Source organism: Trichechus manatus, unplaced genomic scaffold (genome assembly GCF_000243295.1).
Source record: "Trichechus manatus latirostris isolate Lorelei unplaced genomic scaffold, TriManLat1.0 scaffold00037, whole genome shotgun sequence".
NCBI lineage: Eukaryota > Metazoa > Chordata > Mammalia > Sirenia > Trichechidae > Trichechus > Trichechus manatus.
Window position 1 is genome coordinate 18426229 of NW_004443973.1, and position 21197 is coordinate 18447425.

Below are 21197 nucleotides of genomic sequence, written 5' to 3' on the forward strand. Positions count from 1 at the left end.
AAAAAAAAAAAAAAAAAAAAAAAAAACCCGGGATCCCACCAGTGTGGCAGCACAGGCCGGGAAGCAGTTTCACATTCAAGTGGCGTTTCACAGCCTTTCAGGAAGAAGCAAAGATGGCACACAGAACCGGGTATTTGAGAGATAGGAGGGGGAGGTACTGAGAGGTAAGGAAGAAATCTAAAGAAGTGGATAAAAGCAACAAGAGCAGCCAACAAATGGCACTTAGGGAGCCAGCCAGTGTTGGCGAGTTGAAACCCAGCGACACTGGGGTGAAGCTGGTGCTTCTCGGCCAAGACAGTGGCCACAGGAAGCAGACAAGGCCAAGAGGGGATAAAGAAGGGTGGGGGGTGGGAAAGCATATATTGCTGGTTACTGGTTGTTCTGTCTCCTGCTGGAAGCTGTGTGAAGCTTTTTTCTCATACCCTCTGTTTGCTGATCTCTGATAGGAGTCCAAGACGGTAGATCTGTGCTGCATTGGCTGATAGGGGACCTCTGCAGGTATCTCTCCTCGCTCTCTGTTCTCTGTCAGTTTCTTATTCCATTTGTTCCTTGGCTAAGTTCTTTATCTCTTCATTTGATGCTTAGGGTTTCAGGATTGCCATTTTCTATGTTTGGCTTAGTTTTTTGGATCTTTGCTATGGAGGGACGGCATGGTGCTTCTGCCTATAGTGCCATGTTGCCTGTAAGTCTTCATTTTAATTTTTAATATGTATAGTGCGCACTAGAAATATTTACTAGTGCAAAATGTACACAATGAAATATTAATACTAGTATTTTTGATGTTGTAGAGCACCTCATTTATGTATGATTTAAGATTATATATATGAAAATTTTTACAATGGTAAAATGCTCAACTTTGAAAGAATATATGCCTACCTTTTGACCTTAAATTACACAGATTTATTTTTTGTATATATTTATATGATTTATTATATAGTGAGCTCCTATTATATCTTATTAATAAAAGCTCCACATAACAAACCAAGTCTAAAATAAAAGCTTAAGCATCCTAAGATCAGGTCATAGAGCAAGAAAAAACTGTTCAATTGTTTACACCTAATGGAATATTGTGAAGTATTTGCTTTGCTTTGCTTTGCTTTGTTTTGCTTCACCTTCAAGGTCAAAATCATTTGCTATAGTACAGAACATTTTTTAAAAGCAAGAAATGTTGCATAAATCCACTAAGGAAGAAAAATGCTCTTACCATCAGGGTTGTAGTTATTAAGTGGTTTTTGAATGCCCTGGTGTACAAGGCAAAGTGGATGCCTTAGATACAATGTGGTCTTTGCATTCTATCAGCTCACAGATTAAGTCAGCCTGCCAAAAATAAGTGGACAATAACACTCAGTGTACAATTTAACAACTGATGGCCAGGTGTGAAAATATACATATTTTCAAATAGACTAGCCCATCTGGAAGTTAGTAAAATAAAGGTTGATTAATGGCTTGATAAACTTTAAAATGGATTTTTAAAATATTCTATTGATCTCAAAAATAGTGAGAACTAATTGCTTTATTATGTGAATAGTGAATTGAAAATAAAACAAAATTTCAATTTAAGAGCCAAAAAGAAAAAATTAATTGGCCTTACTGGTTTTTAACTTAATAAAAGTATTTATTTGAGAATGTTTTTCTCTTCTGTTTTCCAATTTCTGTAGTATTTTATCTCAATCTACAGCTCATATGCTAAGTAGAGATGAATGATTTCCACATATCTAAAAATCTTTTCCATCGTTTTTTGAGTAATAGTGTTATTATCTCAATCAAATAAAGAACTCAGAGCCACTTCATCTTTGGTGTCAACAATGGAAATATAAGAATATATTGACAAAAATATACTAGTTATGATGAGACTAAATGGGTAGCTATGAGACTAAATGGGCAGCTCCTATATGTAGGTGAGATGAGAAGACAAAAAGGGACAGCAGCTGGTTGAATGGACATGGGAAATCTGGGGCGGAAAGCAGGAGAGTGCTGTCACATCATAGGGAGAGCAACTAGGGTCACATAACAATGTGTGTATAAATCTTTGTACGAGAAACTAACTTGAACTGTAAACTTTCACTTAAGGCACAAAAATATATATATATCTATATATACACTAGTGATGAGAGTTTCAACACAACTCTTTCAGCCTATGGTATAACATAAAAAAATACTAAGTAAGGACAGTGAAAATTCAAATAATGTAATTAACAAAAGCAAATACTCTATGAATGTATATTTCAAAAATCATATTATACAGAGAATTCTTACTTTCAGGTGTCAATGTGATGTTTATATAAATTAACCATATACTGGATCACAAAGAAAACCTCAATACATTCAAAATAGCAGACACTGTACAAGGTTATTTCCTGATTACAATAAAGTAAAACTAGAAAATCATAATAAAATAATAAAAAAAACCCAACCACTTGAAAATTAAGACATTTTCTTCCACACAAATATTGAGTTAAGAGCAAATCACATATGTAAATAGCTATTTAGAAAATAAGAACATTTTATGTCAAAATTTATGTAATGGGACCAATCAGTGCTAAATGGCTTAATATCTACCAAGGGTGATCAAGAAAGGACAAAAGAACGCTGTGAGGTACTTAATTTGAGAAATTAGAAAAACAGGCAGACATTTTTGAATTATTAAATTAGCTATTAGTATAGCAGGTGGTTCTTTGGAAAAGAACTAATATAACGCACAGACTTCGGTGTGGTAGGCAGGATTTTAAGATTACCCCACCGCCCCCCCCAGTGACCTTCACTGTTGTATAATCCTCAGTCCTTTGAGGTTAGGTGGAACATATGACGATGATAGAGTATCTCTCTTATGATTATGTTTTGTTTTATGGCAAAAGGGAGATTATCATGGGTGAACCTGACCTAAACAGGTTTCTCTGGCTGGTCACGTAAGAGGAAGTCAGAGAGATACTCCTCAGCTGGAATAGAAGAGAGCAAACATCTATATCATAAACTGCCTATGGGGGCCATGAGGCTAGAAACTGTGGATGACCTCTATTTGCTAAGAATGGTCCACAGCTAAAAGCTAGCAGGAAAACGGGGACCCCAGTCTTAGAATCATAAAGGCATGAACTCTGCCAATAACCGGTCAGCTTAGAGGAAGCCCACAATGAGAACTGCAGCCCCTGCAGACACAGCTTGATTTCATCTCAGTGAGACCCTAAGCAGAGAATACAGCCATGTTGTTCTTGTTGTTAGGTGCTATCGAGTCAGTTCCAACCCATAGAGACCCTATGAATGAAACCATGCCTGATCATGCCCCATCTTCACAATCGTTTCTATGTTTGAGCCCATTGTTGCAGCCACTGTGTCAGTCCATCTCATTGAGGGTCTTCCTCTTTTTCACTGACCGTCTACTTAATCAAGCATGATGTCCTTCCTCAGGGAATGATCCCTCCTGATACCGTGTCCAAAGTAGGTAAGATGAAGTCTCACCATCTCACTTCTAAGGAGCATTCTGGTTGTTCTTCCAGTACAGATTTGTTCGTTCTTCTGGCAGTCAATGGTATATTCAATATTCTTCACCAACAGCACAATTCAAAGGCATCAGTTCTTCAGTCTTCCTTATTCACTGTCCAGCTTTCACACGCATATGAGGTGATTGAAAATACCATGGTCAGGTGCACTTTAGCTCTCAAAGTGACATCTTTGCTTTTTAACACTTGCAGCAGATTTGCCCAATGCAATACATTGTTTGATTTCTTGATTACTGCTTCCATGGGCGTTGATTATAGATCCAAGTAAAATGAAATCCTTGACAACTTCAATCTTCTCTCCGTTTATCATGATGTTGCTTATTGGTCCTTCTGTTTTGAGGAGGCAGCTGTTCCCTACTCATATTTTGAGTGCCTTCCAACCTGAGGGCCTCATCTTATGGCACTTCATCAGACAATCTTCCGCTGCTATTCATAAGGTTTTCAATGGCCAGTCTTTTTAGAAGTAGATCCTTCTTCCTAGTCTGTCTTAGCCTGGAAGCTTCACTGAACCCTGTCCACGAATGGGTGATCCTACTGATATTTGAAATACCGGTGGCATACCTTCGAGCATCATAGCAACGTGCAAGCCACCACAGTAGGACAAATGGACAAACTGGCTGTGCCATGCCTAAATTTCTGACCCATAGAAACTGAAATAATAAATTCATGTCATTTTAAGCTGCAAAGCTTGTAGTAACTTGTTACATATAAATAGAAAACTAATACATTTGGCAAATAATAATTGATTTTAAAAATTTAAATGATATTATATGCATAGAGAGCAGTTAAAATCTATTAAGAACACTAACACTCCAGTAGAAAAATAGGCAAAAGATAGGGAAAATTTATAGAAAAAAATATAATTGGACAATAAGCCCTAGAAAATATTAACCCTCATTGTAGCAAGTAAATTAATATTATAATAATCATAATGTACTTTTTACTATCTAAATTGGTCAATAAAGAAGAAAAAATGCAAATAAAAAATGCACATATAATGCTTCATGTTGTTGAAGGGGATCCATGAGACAGATACTTAGCACAAATCTTGGGATATAGCATCTCCCAATAAATACTAAATGCGTGATCAAATGAGTATCGCACATAGAAGTAGTAGAAAAATTAAATTAAAAGCCCACTTGTGTACAGATGGTTTGTTTGTTTCTAAGCTGGCAGTTGCTATTTCTTTTGCTTATCTTCTTCTTGGCCAGAAAGGATCACAGGATTTTCTAGACAAAGAACCAGCACATGTCACTCATCTTTTGCAAACCGAGCATCCAGATCCACCTTGAGTTTTTTCATTGTCTTTTCTCTTCCTGAATCCAGGTCTGTTCTCTGCAGAAGTCCTTCTTCCTAATACCACATCTCTCTTGGTTTTAAGACTCCAAATGTTTTGTTTTAAATCCCAAAAGACTATGGAGTTGTAGAACCTTAGAACTGGGACTTTAGAAATCATTCTTTCATTTTACATATAAGAAAACTGTGCCCCAGAGAAAGAATTATTTGGGCAAAGCTTCAGAGAATGTAAGAGGCAGAACCATTACTGGGCCAGGAGAGGGGTACTAAGATGAGGTTTTTGGTGACCTGCAGGTGACAAGCCTAAAAAGGTAGATATGTACATAGGCACCACAGAGATGATGGGAAGCTTTTGCAGATGTTAGTAGGAAGGTGCTTTGTTTTAACGGATCACAGCAGCTTCTGATGGCAGTTGGATTGAAGAAAGGCTTCACTGTTTTAAAAAGTTTTTGGAAGAATCAGTTGAGAAATGCTGAGAGAGTGGCTGATGTGGCTTTGCTATGTAAAATAATTTACATCATCTATTTGGTCTATGGAGCCCTGGTAGCACAGTGGTTAAGAGCTCAGGCTGCTAACCTAAAGGTTGGCAGTTCGAATACAGCAGCTGTTCCTTGGAAACCCAATGGGTGTGTTCTACCCTGTCCTACAGGGTTGCTATGAGTCGGAATCAACGGCAACGGGTTTGTTTTTTGTTTTTGTCTTTTGTTGTGTCTATATATGAATTGCTTTATGGCATGACAACAATTTTGAATATTTTCTTTATATTTGAAGATGAAATAAACAGTATGGATAATTGTTACAATGATGTGTGGTAATGAAATATACATAGAAGCAACATGCTGTATTAAAAAGAGCTTTAAAGTTGGAACCCTAGGTTACTATTAACTGTACATCTTTCGCCAGATCAATTACACTCCCCAGGTCTAGTCTTCTAATCTGCAATAGGAGGTTCTCTAAGGTCACTTTCTTTTTTTTGTACTTTAGATGACAGTTTATAGAACAAACTAGCTTCTCATTAAACAGTTAGTACATACATTGTTTTATGACATTGGTTACCAGTCCCACGACACGTCCACACTCCCTTCTCGACCTTGGGCTCCCTATTACCAGCTTTCCTGTCCCCTCCTGCCTTCCAGTCCTTGTCCCTGGGCTGGTGTGCCCCTTTAGTCTCGTTTTGTTTTATGGGCCTGTCTAATCTTTGGCCGAAGGGTGAACTTCAGGAATGACTTCATTACTGAGCTTAAAGAGCGTCCCGGGTTTCTCCAATCTCTGTCAGGCCAGTAACTCTGGTCTTTTTTGTGAGTTAGAATTTTGTTCTACATTTTTCTCCAGCTCTGTCTGGGACCTTCTATTGTGATCCCTGTCAGAGCAGTCAGTGGTGGTAGCCAGGCACCATCTAGTTGAACTGACTCAGTCTGGTGGAGGCTGTGATACGTTTTAGTCCTTTGGACTAATCTTTCCCTTGTGTCTTTGGTTTTCTTCATTCTCCCTTGCTTCTGAAGGGGTGAGATCAGTGGAGTATCTTAGATGGCCGCTCACAAGCTTTTAAGACCCCCAGACGCTGCTCACCAAAGTAGAATGTAGAACATTTTCTTTATAAACTATGTTATGCCAGTTGAGCTAGATGTTCCCTGAGACCATGGTCCTCATAGCCTTCAGCCCAGCAATTCGGTCCCTCGGGGAGTTTGGATGTGTCTAGGTAGCTTCCCTGACCTCTAAGGTCACTTTTAAGTAGCCCTGTTGGTGCAGTGATTAAGAGCTCGGCTGCTAACTGAAAGGTTGGTGGTTCCAAGTTTGAACCAACCAGCTGCTTTGCAGAAGGAAGATGTGGCAGTCTGCTTCCATAAAGATTTATAGCCTCAGAAACCCTATGGGGCAGTTCTACTCTGTCCTAAGGGTCTCTATGGGTCTGAATGGTCTCAATGGCAACGGGTTTGGTTTGTCTGTCTATTTGTTTTAAGGTCACTTTCAATTCTAATGCTTTCTAACTTCTAGTAAAAAAATGTAAGAATAATTTTTAAAATGTACTTGATTGCATGTGTAAGTTCTTCACACAGTGCAGCCTTTACTTTTTGCTGCTCATGTAAACACAGTTATGGCCACTTAGCATAAAGAAGTTAGAACTACAGATTACTTTTTTTTCCCTTGAGAAAAGAAGGAAAAATTGAGCATTTTTCTAAAATTGTTCAGTGGATTGCAAAATAGGAAAATCTAGGCTAACTCAGAGATATTCACGTATCTGTGGGATCAGAAATAGGATTAAGGAAGCAAGTGTCTATGGCAGTTTTCTTCTATAAAATTTCATTGTTTGAATTCTTACTTTAATGGAAAGGAATAATAACACTTTAGGTTCTGCATCATCGCTCCAGCATGAACCACACCTGTAATCCATCACCTGTGATTCCAGTTTAATTTCTTCAAAGGGGACAAAGAACTTGAAATTTGTGAAGCTAACTGAATTTAACATCCTTCTAGAAATTTACATCACCACCCCTTATTTTTTAAAACAATCTCATCCATACTGAATTTTACAAGTTACTTTTTATGTGTAGGCCTGTGAAGGATGAGAAACTTGCTTTTATTAAGTTTATTCAGTGATTTCAACTTAGTTTTTATGGATGCAACAGCTAACTTTATTTTATCAAATTGTGCAAGATTAAGTTAAATTACATAATACAATAAAAAAAATCTGGCATAAACAGATTTAAAATCAACATAACTTATTTTTTTATTTTATAATTTTTAAAAATGTTTGGTGGATGTAACTTATTCCTGATAAGCATACAACCCACCCGATGGAAGTAGAAATGCACAGATACAATAGAGAGTAGTCAACCACTTGAGCGATTTCAACACACAAAGGGCATCATCAGTGTTTTTTACAGAGAAAATGCAAAATATTGTTAATTTGGTAAGTCAGTTAGGATGGAGTTAGATTACAATAAAAAGCAAACAGATTTAAATGAGAGAGCAATTATTTTTATTCCACTATGAGCAAAAGCCAGAGAACATTAATAAATTTGCCTTGACGAAAACGTTGCTTCCGTGAAATATAGATTGGGGAGATTTGGCTGGAAAACTAAGTTGGAAACAAAAGTTTTCTCTGACAGTAATGTCGTCTTAAAGACAGGTATCCATTCATTCATTGGTTAGCCAAACATTTATTAGGCATCTAACATAGGCCATGCCCATGCCCACCCTATGGTCTAGCGTTTGGTGAGCCCAGAACAGGAGTGACTATTATTATTTATAGCTCTTCAAAGAAGAGGTGACAAGAGTGAACTAATAGGTCATAGGAATTTGCAGGATGAGGCTGAGAGAAGAGATATCTCAGAAGTAGAATTAAGTAAATTTGAATCTAAATTACTGTCAGTATTTGAAATAATTAAGAGTGAAAAAGGATATTTTAAGTCTGGATGCTAAAAGAATGGTACTGCAAATAAGCTGAATGAGGAACTTGGTTAAAGGAGTAGGTTTAGGACAGAAAAAAAAGTTATTACTTTGAGAGCACGTTGAGTTTGAGTGCCATCAGGCACACTTCTACTTTCCTACAATAGTTCATACAGACTTACATTGCTTAATAAATTTTTGAGAATTAATTTGTAAACATCTAGAGAATCACTTTTCTGCCTAGAAACTTCCCAAAAGCAGGACTTCCACTGAAATACTAATAATGGGCATGTAATATGAGTCGGAATTGACTCGACAGCAACAGGCTTGGTTTTTTGGGTTTTAATCATCTTTTAAATCACCTTTTAAAACCACTTGCCTTCAAATCAGCTCTGACTCATGAAGACCCCATGAGTGTCAGAGTAGAACTGTGCTCCATAGGGTTTTCAATGGCTGATTTTTCAGAAGTAGATCACCAGGCCTTTCTTCCCAGGCTGGAACCGCCACATTATCCCTTTGCACCACCCAGAGATTCAGATTTCTAAAATGTAGACTGACTCTCAACAGTATGTATTGAAGGGAAGGTACACTCAATTCAGCGGCAACGGACAACAACAACAATACTGAGAAATATAGTCAGTAACTGGTAACAAAGTTAGGTTTTAAAACAAGAACAAATAATTTTAAAAAATGTTCTTAAGAGCAAGGTGAGATGTACTGGCAATAGCACTCTCACCTGGACAAAGTCTGACCCGATAAGAGCTGGAATAACTCTGTACAGAAGAAAATGTAGTAATTTATTTTACCATCATCCAGGACAGACACATCGGGGAAGGATATTTAGTGAGGCAACAGGTAGGCAGGACATAAAATTAATTTTATATTATTTTAGGTTCACAACTTTTTACCTTGGGACTCAAAGTTGATGATTGAAAAACTGAAATCTAGGTGATTAATAATTATATATAGTAATGCAAACAAAGTTTGCTATGATGCCTACTATTTGTATTTAGGCAAAATGCACAGTGCGAAGAATTATGCTAAGCAAAAACTGCATTTGTCCAAAAATGTTAAAGATTTTGCAGTTATTATTTTTAAAAATTTCCCTGTGAGTTAAAGTAATACCATACTAAAGGGTTTTATTATTGCTTGCCCTTAAGTTACTATTAGGCATTTACTTTATAACAAGCATATAATTATGTTGGCAGAATTACTGTAAACAAAAATTAAATAGAATGCATGTCTACAGCTAACAAAAAGTGACCTTGTTGCAACTAAGGAAATAATTTCTGTGAGGACACTATTCCTAGCATATAAAATTTGATTACCAGTTGACAGTATCAATGTGTGGTTTGTTGTTTTTCACTTCAAGGGTGAATTGTAGATGCCCTTACTTGCTTACTTGTTAGGTTCATCATAATATTTTCTCCATGGAAACTTTTAAGTTGGCAAAGGAATTGTAAGTTTGTAATCCCACTGTTTCTTTTGTTTCTAATTTTGTTTTGTGAGTCTTAATTGTGGCACAGTGGTTAAGAGCTTGGCTGCTAACCAAAAGGTTGGCAGTTCAAATCCACTAGCTGCTCTTCAGAAACCCTATGGGGCAGTTCTACTCTGACCTATAAGGTCACTATGAGTTGGAATTGACTCGACGGCAACTGGTTTTTTTTTTTTTTTTTTGGTTAATGTAGACTGGAAAGCGTATGTGGGGATCAGATCTAACAGCTATGTGTATAGCAAAGAAGAGTTGCCATTGAAATTAACTTGTTTCATCTGAATGCCACTCCATACACACATTTACTCAAAGAAAACAATATGCCTTCTGGTTCTTATTTAGTATTAAAGAAAATGGTGAAAATGGTTAAACTTCTCCAATTGCATGCACTGATTATTGCATGAACAATGAGCACCTTGTACAAGACTGCTTTTCTTGTGAACAGCACTGGGTGACGACAAAATGTTGCAAACATGGTTTTTATAAAATAATGAATGAACTGTTTTCATGACTCTTATAATGCCAATAAAAGTCATTTCTATACTTTTGAGTCATTTATTGAAGTGACACATCTTACTTTAAATCTATAACTTTAGGGCCAAATGCTAAATCTCTATTTTTAATGTTGAGGTAAGAGAAGATATCAGAATTTCTTCAGAATACCAGATTGTTTTATAAATGGTGTGGTTGAGATGTGACTCAAGCCCAACATTTGATGATTATCTTTATTTGTCAGAAGAAGAAACCAATGACTTGTTACTGGATGTGTTTTTAATTCAGTACAAATGCCGGAATAGAACATAAAGATTTTCACAGCTGAATGCAACCAAGAAGTAGATTAAAATTCTGTTTGCTACTCTATCCCACGTTGAACATTCAGCCTTCCAGCTTTTGAGTGTGGTGGTGGTTGTTGTTAGGTGCCACTGAGTCGATTCTGACTCATAGCAACCCTGTGTACAACAGAATCAAACACTGCCTGGTCCTTTGCCATCCTCACAGTTGTTGCTATGTTTGAGCCCATTGTTGCAGCCACTCGGTAGAAGTGTGGTCTGCAGGCCTATTTAATATTTGTCTTCAGTGATAAATCATTCATGTAATTTCTGTAACCATCTTTAATCTATTCGGAAATATGACAGAGTTACTGTATCATTAAAGGTCCTGACGACTTGTAATTGTGGGTTAAAATATTTGAATTTTATAAGAAATGAAAAATAAAGGAAGAAAGCAACTGAATATGGACGCAGACCTATGAGCTATCCTTCTTTGAACAAATAATTTCATGAAATTTTTCCCCCAAAATCAGCTTTCTTAAACATATGAAATTCTCATTAGTAATTTTAATGTATTTCATTTTTATTATTTAAAATATTGTAATAACAGATTTAATGGTTGGTTGGTGTGTGTTTTTAAATACCTGTTGGATGATCTACATAAGCCTAAAGCTTGAGAAACACTGTACTAGATTTGAAAGCCCCATGAAGGCAAGGACCACAGATATTTTATTCACCGATTAATACTCAAAATTTAGTACATAGGTAATATTCAGTAAATATTAGTTTTAAATTACTGAATAAATGAATTACTCTCACCAAAAATTTAAAAACCTACGCTGATTTTCAGGGAGAACATTCAGGATATATTCCTGTTTTAGGGGGCATATTGAAATTTCCGTTATTTCTGCCATGCATATCTTAAACTCTAGAAAGAGGAATACATGTCCCATTAATACTGTAAAAATATAAAAGAAAGTATTGTTTAACTGGATTTCCTTCTTTCATTCTTCACATGGCACGTTAATATAACCACTATTTGTCAGGGAAACCTAATTTTCCTACACATTACTTAGCTTATAACCACTTCAGTCTCTACAGTATTAGCCAGAAATTGAAATTGTTAATTTAATGTGTCTAAAGTCCTTTGTTCATTGATGTATTTTTCACCTATTGTATTTCTATAACAACTTCTTCCCCGAGTGCACAAGGAATATACATATATTAACACATTTATAATAAATACTTCTGAACACCCTAACTATGAAAATTAGTAATGTGAGTGAAAACAACAGGTAGTATTTGCTCACAAGTAAGAGATTGTTAAATAAATATATAACACCAAACATTAAAATGCAGAGTAAAGTAATGACATTATTTCCTTCTAAGGTAGGATTCTAGGGATCCCCTCTTTCTCTCTTTTTCTCTCCCTTTCCCTCTCCCTCTCCCTCTCTCTTATGCTTCCCAAATTCACAGGACAGTGGTTCGCTTAGTATATATTGCTGATGGACATTTTTAACTTCATAACACAGCCATCTGATTTTTTGTCAATTATGGGGAAGAAAACGTAGACAATGATTTCCTCATTTCCTCTTCAATTCTTCTTTTGTTCTACACTTAAAATCTCTTTACTTCAAGAAGAATTCAAAATAAGTTCATGGAACGAATTCTTTCTTACTAGGGCATTTATTAGTTACCAGAATAGAAGTGATTTGCTTTTTATGTCCATCTCATGTACAGAAACTTAATGGGAGCAGTAGCTCATCGGAAGGCAGCACTGTAGACATAGGTGCGCCTGCAGAAGAACAGCCTGTAGTGGAACCTGAAGAAACCCTGGAACCTGAAGCCTGTTTCACTGAAGGTAAAGAAAATGATCCTTAGGTTACTCTTCCATTTGTAGAGTGAGTATTTTTAAACTGTTGATCACTCAGAATGGATCACCCCAGAACAGAGCAGAACTTTGTAGTAGATCTATTTCTATTACCGCTAAGATATTAACAGACAAAAAGGATTTCAAATCTAGGTTATTTTTCCATTATCTTTGTTTATCATAGAAGGGATCATGAACAATGAGGAGAAAATTGTTTTAAGATAATCAAAACTAACAATTTTTTTAAATTACAGTTTTTAACACATAAACTTATAATTTCAAAAAATAAAATACTGATTTCACAATAAGTTGGCATCGGATAAGCTACTCAAAATACAGTCTCTCATGCACAGAACTTGCCTTAAAAGTAACTACTAAAACTAAATTAATTACAAATGCTAAACCCTTTTTTTTAAAAGAAAAATATCTTCTTCCAATACTTGTTGGATGGAACAGGAAACAAGCGCTGACCTTGACACCTGATGCCTTAACAGTATCTGGTTAAGACTGTTACAACATGGGCGATAGATAGAAGACGTAGGTTTTTCCCATGACTGGTATTTCTCATGGTCTGATTTCCTTGGGGATTTGAGTTTTATAGATGTGAATATATTTGCAAATTATCTATTTGATGGTCTTGTCCTTATAAGGCTGATACGTATTCAGTCTGCCTCTATTTCCTATAGAAATCATACCCATTGAAAGTCCTTCTCAAACCTACCTTCAACTGACTATAGTGTAAAAGAGCTTACTCTTCTAAACACCTGTAACAAATACATCCATATAATTCATTTAATTATTAGTCATACATCGTTGTTGTTAGTTGCTATCGAGTCGATTCCAATGCATGGCAACCTTATGAGAACTCTTCTTTCACTTTTGAATTGTTGTATACGCGTATTTACTGTCTTCTGTCTTTCCTTTCCTCTTCCTTTCCCTGCCTCTCTCCTTTCCTTTCTTCTTCCCTCCTTCTGTCCTTTCCTTCCTTCTCCTCGTTTTTCTTTTTCTTCCTCCCCTTTTCTTCCAGTATGCCTGTTTTTTTTTCCTTTTGAGGGAGGGTTGAGGGTGTGGAGGACCCACCTTCCTGTGTTTATATATATTTTTTGAAAACCAGAATGTAAAGTCCCTAGTTGTAATGTACATGTTCTGTACATTATCATTATTATTATTTTGTATCCTCTGTGGTGCTTACAAAGGCACTGTTAAGAATCTGTTGATGTAATTATGATGCCAGAGTGCATGAAAGCAGGATGAGGAAGTCAATGACAAACAAGAGCAGGGGCAGGAAAATCATATTTTAGTGCACTAAATTAAAATCAGTTAGTCTCTTTTAGGAACACCCCAAGAAAACCCGAACAGTGAGAAATCCAACATTGATGGGAGATTCTATACCCTCTTTTAAAAGAAAGTTTTCTGTCTATTATTATTAATTTTATTTCAAAGTCCTTTTCTAGAGTGACTTCAGCTGAGTGCAATAGGATGATATAGTACAAGACAAAAATACATTTATTTGTGGTTTACTCTTTACAAGTTCTTTCTTGGACAACAACACTGTGAAGTAGAAAAAGTAGGTATTAATAGCAGGGAACCATTTAAAGAAGTTGAATAATTTTTGCAACTTCATGCAGTTAATGAATGGTGTCCTTATTATTCCAGGCTTATATCCTATATCCTAGCAAGATAGAGAGACCTGTAGTAATGAAAAGACAAATCAGGGACATGCCAAAGAATATTATTGAAGCAGCAGAAGTTATTTTATCTACTCCTATAAAAATATTATGCTTGCAGGCTGTGTACAAAGATTCAAATGTTGTCAAATCAGTGTGGAAGACGGAAGAGGAAAACAATGGTGGAACCTGAGAAGAACATGTTTCCGAATTGTTGAACATAATTGGTTTGAGACCTTCATTGTTTTCATGATTCTCCTTAGTAGTGGTGCTCTGGTGAGTGAATAGTAAGCAAAAATGCTACAATATCAATTTTTAAAATCTTATAATACTGATGACTTATTAATCCTTTCTACTGCACTGTCCTAGCAGCCAAAGAATTTTTAATTACTCTACCTCATATCTTTCATACTATACACTTAATGTATAAAATGTGTAAGTATACATTTCTGGATTTACTTTTATTATGTATAAGTATATTTATAATAAGCTATTTATTAATATTTGCTTATTATTAAGTAGCCCATAAAATTAGGCCTTCCACCTTACTCATTATAACCCAAAGAATATGAATATTCAATTACTCATATGTAATAAGATAATAAGCATGGCAACCACATTGTAGTTAATGGAAGTTCTGTGATTGAGAATATGTATGTTCTGAGTTTTGATAAATTTTGTTTCTGAATGGTAATATTACTTTATCATTGAGATAGTTGATTAGTCCTGAGGGATCATTTCTCTGTCTCTTTCTAATTGTGTTCATTATTCTCTTGCTGCTCAGGAAACAGTGAATGTCGGTAACAATAAATATTGGGCAACATTCCTCAGTGATTCATTTAAGGATTGGTTTCTCTTTATAAGAAGGTGTTCATTTCAGCAGAATCAATTTATATTTATAGGAAAAATCATTTTTAAAGATATAAAGTATAACACATAGGTAGCATTTTAAAAAATACTAAGAAATGGAATACTTAAGCAATTAGATAGATAAAGAAGAATGGAAAGAAGGGAAGGAGGGAAGGAGGAAGAATTTACATAACTGAAATACAATTACCTACAAGTTTCTTTCAGTTAAGTTTGTAATTCTAACACAGACCTATATATCTTCCTAGGTATTTCTCTGATGAAATAAATTTTCTCTACAAGCCACTTTAGACAATAAATTCAATTTCACCATTGAAAAGAATGTATACTTAGATGTAAAATATCAGAGAGAGCTTAATATTAGAATAATACATATTATGGTCTAAATGAGAAGTTATTTTATTTTACCATTGCTGTCACACCATCTCTCTGCAGAGAAATGTTGACTATGAACAGAAGTAAAGAAACAAGAAAGGGGCAGATGAACCTAAATGTTTAGCAAAATTGGACAATGTGATGATCAATCACAATTTCTGCTTTATGAAATATGGGCCTTCACTTTTTATTTCTTCATACTCTCTTCTGTAGCAAAAAAAAAAAAAAGAACCCAACAGAAGGAAGCAAAAAAAAAAAGAAACAAACAACTTCAAATTAAGGTGGCAGCGTCACGACATGATATCAAGAACTATTTCTTGAGCAAGTCAAATTAATTTATTGGAATTACACTTTTACTTCTTTCTTCTGGCTATTTAGTCATGAATAGTTGAAAGCTCTTTGAGGAAATAAACAGCAATAGCTACTGTTCCTCTGTCCTCCTATTCCAATGAAATTACATAGATAGTTGCAGTAAAATCTGCAAAAGCCAGAACCTGTGTAAGGCAGAAACCTGTTAGGGAAGGAAAACTCGCTGGGTGTTTATGAAGTAGAATTCTTAATAGAGAGAGGTAGAAAAAGTGGTAAGCACCCTGTCAAAGACGGAAAACTTGGGAGACCCAGAAAAACGAGGCAGTCTCATCAAGTTCCTGCTCTCATAGGTTTCACTGTAGATAGGTAGGTAGGTAGGTAGATTGGATGGATGGATGGATGGATGGATGGATGGATGGATGGATTGATGGATAAGAAAAATGTAGCTTGTAAACTGTAATAGCATTTGAAAACTGAAATGTGTAATTTTTTCCTTATAGGCATTCGAAGACATATATATTGATCAGCGAAAGACAATTAAGACTATGTTGGAATATGCTGATAAGGTTTTCACTTACATTTTCATTCTGGAAATGCTTCTAAAATGGGTAGCATATGGCTATCAAACGTATTTCACCAATGCCTGGTGTTGGCTTGACTTCTTAATTGTTGATGTAAGTATCCTCCATATCTTTGTATTCCATTCAAGGTAGTTTGTCTGGTTTCTATGCCAATTCTAAAATAGCGAACCTCTAACCACTGTGTTGTTTTCACAAGGGTGCCACTTAATAGACACTAAATTCACTCACTGAGTGATAGTATAGGTTTTGGAAGAAATGGGCCACTCTAGTACTGATTTAAAATAAGGTTGGGAGGAAGGGATTTATGGCAGGTTATCTAGAATAAAAAGCTTAAAAACAAACAGCCGCAACTTGTAAGAAAAGTGGTAAAATAGGGAATTTGAAGTGTTATGTTGCTTGAAGTAGATAATCCAGTGTAACAGCTGAGTTTGGGAATCAGATCCAAATTTGAATCCCAACTCTCCCGTTTATTGGTTGTATGCCATTGAGTAAGTTATTTGGCCCTGGTCCTGTGAAAATGGTGATAATAATACATTATTGAAGGCTCTCAATAAACAGTGATACTGGGGAAGGGAGGTGGTCTATTATCATTAAAAAAAAATTCTGTTTGATCTAATAAAAAATTTAAAAGGATAGATAACTCCATTATGGAATCCCTGGATAGTGAAAACAGTTAATGGGTTTGGCTGCTAACCAAAAAGTTGGAGGTTTGAGTCCACCGACAGGCACCTTGGAAGAAAGCTCTGGTGATCTACTTCTCAAAAATCAACCCTTGAAAACTCTATGGAGTACAGGTCTACTCTAATAGACGTAAGGGTTGCCACGTTGGAATTGACTATTCAGCAACTGGTACCGGTTTTAACTCCATAATGGAAGCAAGGTGTGCCGGAGTATAGAGAAAGACAACTCTATATCTTGCAGTACTGTGGGGGTTTACCTAGAATATAGACTAGAATTGCAGCAAGCCCATAATACAGTAAATCCCCGAGTTAACGATTTCCGATTTACGGACAATCGTACTTGCCCTTTAATGTTATGTAAATTTTCTCTCACTTTGAAAGGATTGAACTAACCTCTGCCCGCAAAAAATTCTACATCACAATCACCTTCAGTTGCTTCGAGCTTTTTCTTGCAATAAACCAAAATCCAGCCACACCTGTTGCGTCGAGTGGATTCCAACTCATAGCGACCCTATAGGACAGCGTAGAACTGCCCCATAAGGTTTCTAAGGAGCGGTTGGTGGTTTCATACTGCTGACCTTTTGTTTGGCAGCCTGAGCTCTTAACCACTGCACCACCAGGGCTCCTTGTTGCACTAAAGTAAGGCTAAGTAAGAACCGTATGCACCTATCCTGACCTACCTACACATTCTTAAAGACACACTCAGGAGCAGATCTCGTTCTTAACCCGAGGACTTCCTGCGTACCAAATAGCCGTTCACAGAGTTTGTAACCCAATGATTAACACTTCATTTACCCTAAAGTGGGTCCTTCAGATTTGTTAAATATCTGTTTCATGTTATCAGTCTGGCATGCTTTCAGCTTTGGAAGAAATATGTCCAGAATATCAGAGATTTATAGACAACAGTTTTATTCTAAAGGGATAATAATACAGCAAAACTATGCAGTTTCTTAGAGAAAATAATTCTAGAGCTAACAGTGATGCATATTTTGTATCTCTGTGATTCTGAACAAAGGCAAAGCCAAAGCAATTTGAAAAGCTTAATAATATTACCATGAAATGAATGGATGAGAGAAAACTTGGAAAGAATAATTTCTTCATCATTATCATAAAAGGGAAACGTGTCTAATTTGAGGTTTCATGTATTAGAAGTTATATCATATTTCAATTCCTCATGATTTTTTTTACACTAGATTTTAAATCTAAATATAATTGCACCCTTTTAAAACTTTCTGAGCTTTGCTTATTGGAGTCCTTGAGTGGTGCAGAATTCAGCATTCAACTTTAACTGAAAGGCTGGTGGTTTGAACCCACCTGGAGGCGCCTCAGAAGACAGGCCTTGCAACCTGCTTCCCAGAGGTTACAGCCTTGAAAATCCTATGCAGCAATTCTACTCTGCACACATGGGGTCGCCATGAGTTACAATCGACTCAACAGCAACTAACAACACAACAATTATGCTTATTACGCATCTGAGCTTCTTATTGGAAAAAGGAATTTATTTTCAAAATTTGTTTTTTAATAGTAATTTCTGAAATTTTTAATGAAAATAATTCTACAGACAATTTTACAGTTTTCCAATACTTTTATTGTTCAATGTTCCATTTTAATTATTTCATGAGGATTAATATTGCAGTCTCAAAGAGAAAAAAGCAATTATAACACACTTCAAGTAATGTAAAAAAAATGTAAAATTTAAAGCAACTTAAATACACTTCGAAATAGAAAATTTTACAAGACGTACAAAGTGTACAGTGTATGTGAAACTGTCCAATACTTAAAAAACAACAACAACAAACATACCTGTTGCCATCAAGTCTATTCCAACTCATAGCGACCCTATAGGACAGAGTAGAACTGCCCCACAGGGCTTCCAAGGAGCAGCTGGTGGATTTGAACTGCCGACATTTTGGTTAACAGCCCAGCTCTTAACCACTGCTACCAGGGCTCCTGTCCAATTCAAACCAAAGAAACTGTAACCCTACTTGGATATGGAGTTTTGAGAAATTCTGCATTTAGAGAATGAAATACCTAATATATTTTTTTCTTTAGTCATATATATTTCATACAAATGAAATGAATCCACTCATTAATTTATTTGGTAAATATTTGTTGACTTGCCATTTTGGGCCACATTCTGTGGAAGAAGCTGTAAATTTGTATAGAAAAATTTGAGGAAGCTTTATGATGGAATTACATTTTAAGTTATATTATTTACATAGAAATAAACTTTAAGCAAGTGAAAACACATATATCGCCTTTCAAATTAATTTAGCACATCAATTGCTGAGAGTATCCTTGATAATGCTGAATATACAGATTCAGGATAGGCATTTTTGGCTTTTTCAGGTTTAATAGAAATTTTATTGCATTTTATAAACTAGTCATATGGCAAAGCCCTAAATTCAACAGCAACTAAATAAAGGATAACCAATGGCATTTTCTTCCACCTGGATGTCTTCCTTTCTGTTATTAATTTTTTTGTTTCATTTTTCTAACTAATTGCTCCACTGGTATATTTAAAAAAAAAAAAAACCAAACCCATTGCCATCAAGTCGATTCTGACTTGTAGCCACCATGTAGGACAGAGTAGAACTGTCCCATAGGGTTTCCAAAAAGTGGCCGGTGGATTCGAACTGCCAGCCTTTTGGCTAGCAGCCATAGCTCTTAACCACTGAACCACAAGGGCTCCACTAGTATATTAGTGGATAATTAATATGTTACATGATTTTAAAATTTTTTATCCATCTACCTTTTAATTAATGTCTTAAAAACTACTTTGTTTATTTCAAACTAAAAATGTTTTCTTAGATTTGTAAATGGTTTTCTCAAAATGTCTAATCATTCATCTTCTGAGTTTACAAGCAAAGATTTTATTTGTTATATTACATACCAGTTGCCATTGAGTCAATTCCAACTCATGGTGATCCCATGTATTTCGGAGTAGAGAACTGCCCTCGATAGAGTTTTCATGGCTGTGACCTTTTGGAAGCAGATCGCCAAGTCTTCTGAGGCACCTCTGGGTGGGTTCCAACCGCCAACCTTTTGGTTAGTAGCTCAGCGCTTAACAGTTCTAGCCACCCAGGGACTCCACGTTATATTACATAATGACTACAAATTGAATGACAAAAATTCCTTTTATTGTTTTGTGCAGGTTTCATTGGTCAGTTTAACAGCAAATGCCTTGGGCTACTCAGAACTTGGTGCCATCAAATCTCTCAGGACACTAAGAGCTCTGAGACCGCTAAGAGCCTTATCACGATTTGAAGGGATGAGGGTAAGGAAAAATGAAAGAACCTGTAGTATTGCATATAACCATGATTAAATTAAACTAAATTTTTAAAATGTAAAATCCATGCATGCAAAAGGAATGGCAGATCCTTGCAAAATTGCTACTTTATTCTTTTATCTGTTGCATATTTACTTCTAGGAGATATGCAAGAGAAAATAGGCCCCCTCGCCCCTTGAAATGATATAATATCATTTATTCGCTGTGCTTATTAAAATGACTTTATTTCCTAATCCATCTTGGGAGTTTCCTTACAAACTTGTATACAAAAGAAGCAGGTGAACTAGTAAAGTATTATGTATAATGATAAAATAACAAACAATTAAAATGAATTTTAAGTTATGTACTTATTTATGATGACCTAACTGTACTTAATGACTTTTATTGAAAATAATAGGAATTCTATATGTGCCTAAGTATAAGTGTAAAAGAAAAAAAATAAAAGGAGTTGTCAAAATTTTTGTCTGTATAATGCCAAACTTCGATTTATTTGAATATATTCAAGGATTCTTTATAATGCTAAAGCTTGCATTATTTGAATATATTCAAAGGTAGATATAAAATATTGATTCAATTTTAAACTTTTTAAATAGTTTTATATAGCCTTAATTTGCAACTGCATTAGTCTTCTTTTTTTTAATTGTGCTTTAGGTGAAAGTTTATAGCTCAAGTTAGTTTCTCATGCAAAAATTTATACACGCATTGTTATATGACCCTAGTTGCTCTCCCTATAATGTGACAGCACACTCCCCCTTTCCACCCCGGATTTCCCATGTCCATTCAACCAGCTGCTGTCCCTTTCTGCCTTCTCATCTCGCCTCTGGACAGGAGCTGCCCATTTAGTCTTATGTATCTACTTGAACTAAGAAGCACAGTCTTCACGAGTATCATTTTATGCCTTATAGTCCAGTCTAATTTTTGAAGAGCTAGCTTCAGACATGGTTTCAGTTCCAGGTTAATGGAGAGTCTGGGGGCCCTGTCTTCTGGGGTTCCTCTAGTCTCAGTCAGACCATTAAGTCTGGTCTTTTTACATGAATTTGAGTTCTGCACCCCACTTTTCTCTGCTCCATCAGGGACTTTCTTTTGTGTTCCCTGTCAAGGTGGTCATTGGTGGTAG

The 21197-nt window shown here is 35.8% G+C and overlaps 1 protein-coding gene across 1 annotated transcript in view; it reads left to right on the forward strand.

The window, feature by feature from the left end:
• LOC101344289 (sodium channel protein type 1 subunit alpha) overlaps window positions 1-21197 on the forward strand; it is a 90975-nt gene that overhangs the window by 47421 nt on the left and 22357 nt on the right. The window contains exons 17-20 of the mRNA XM_004375597.3: window positions 12183-12303; window positions 14101-14255; window positions 16031-16204; window positions 19946-20068. Coding sequence (XP_004375654.1) covers window positions 12183-12303; window positions 14101-14255; window positions 16031-16204; window positions 19946-20068 — 573 coding nt within the window. The remainder of the gene's footprint in view (window positions 1-12182; window positions 12304-14100; window positions 14256-16030; window positions 16205-19945; window positions 20069-21197) is intronic.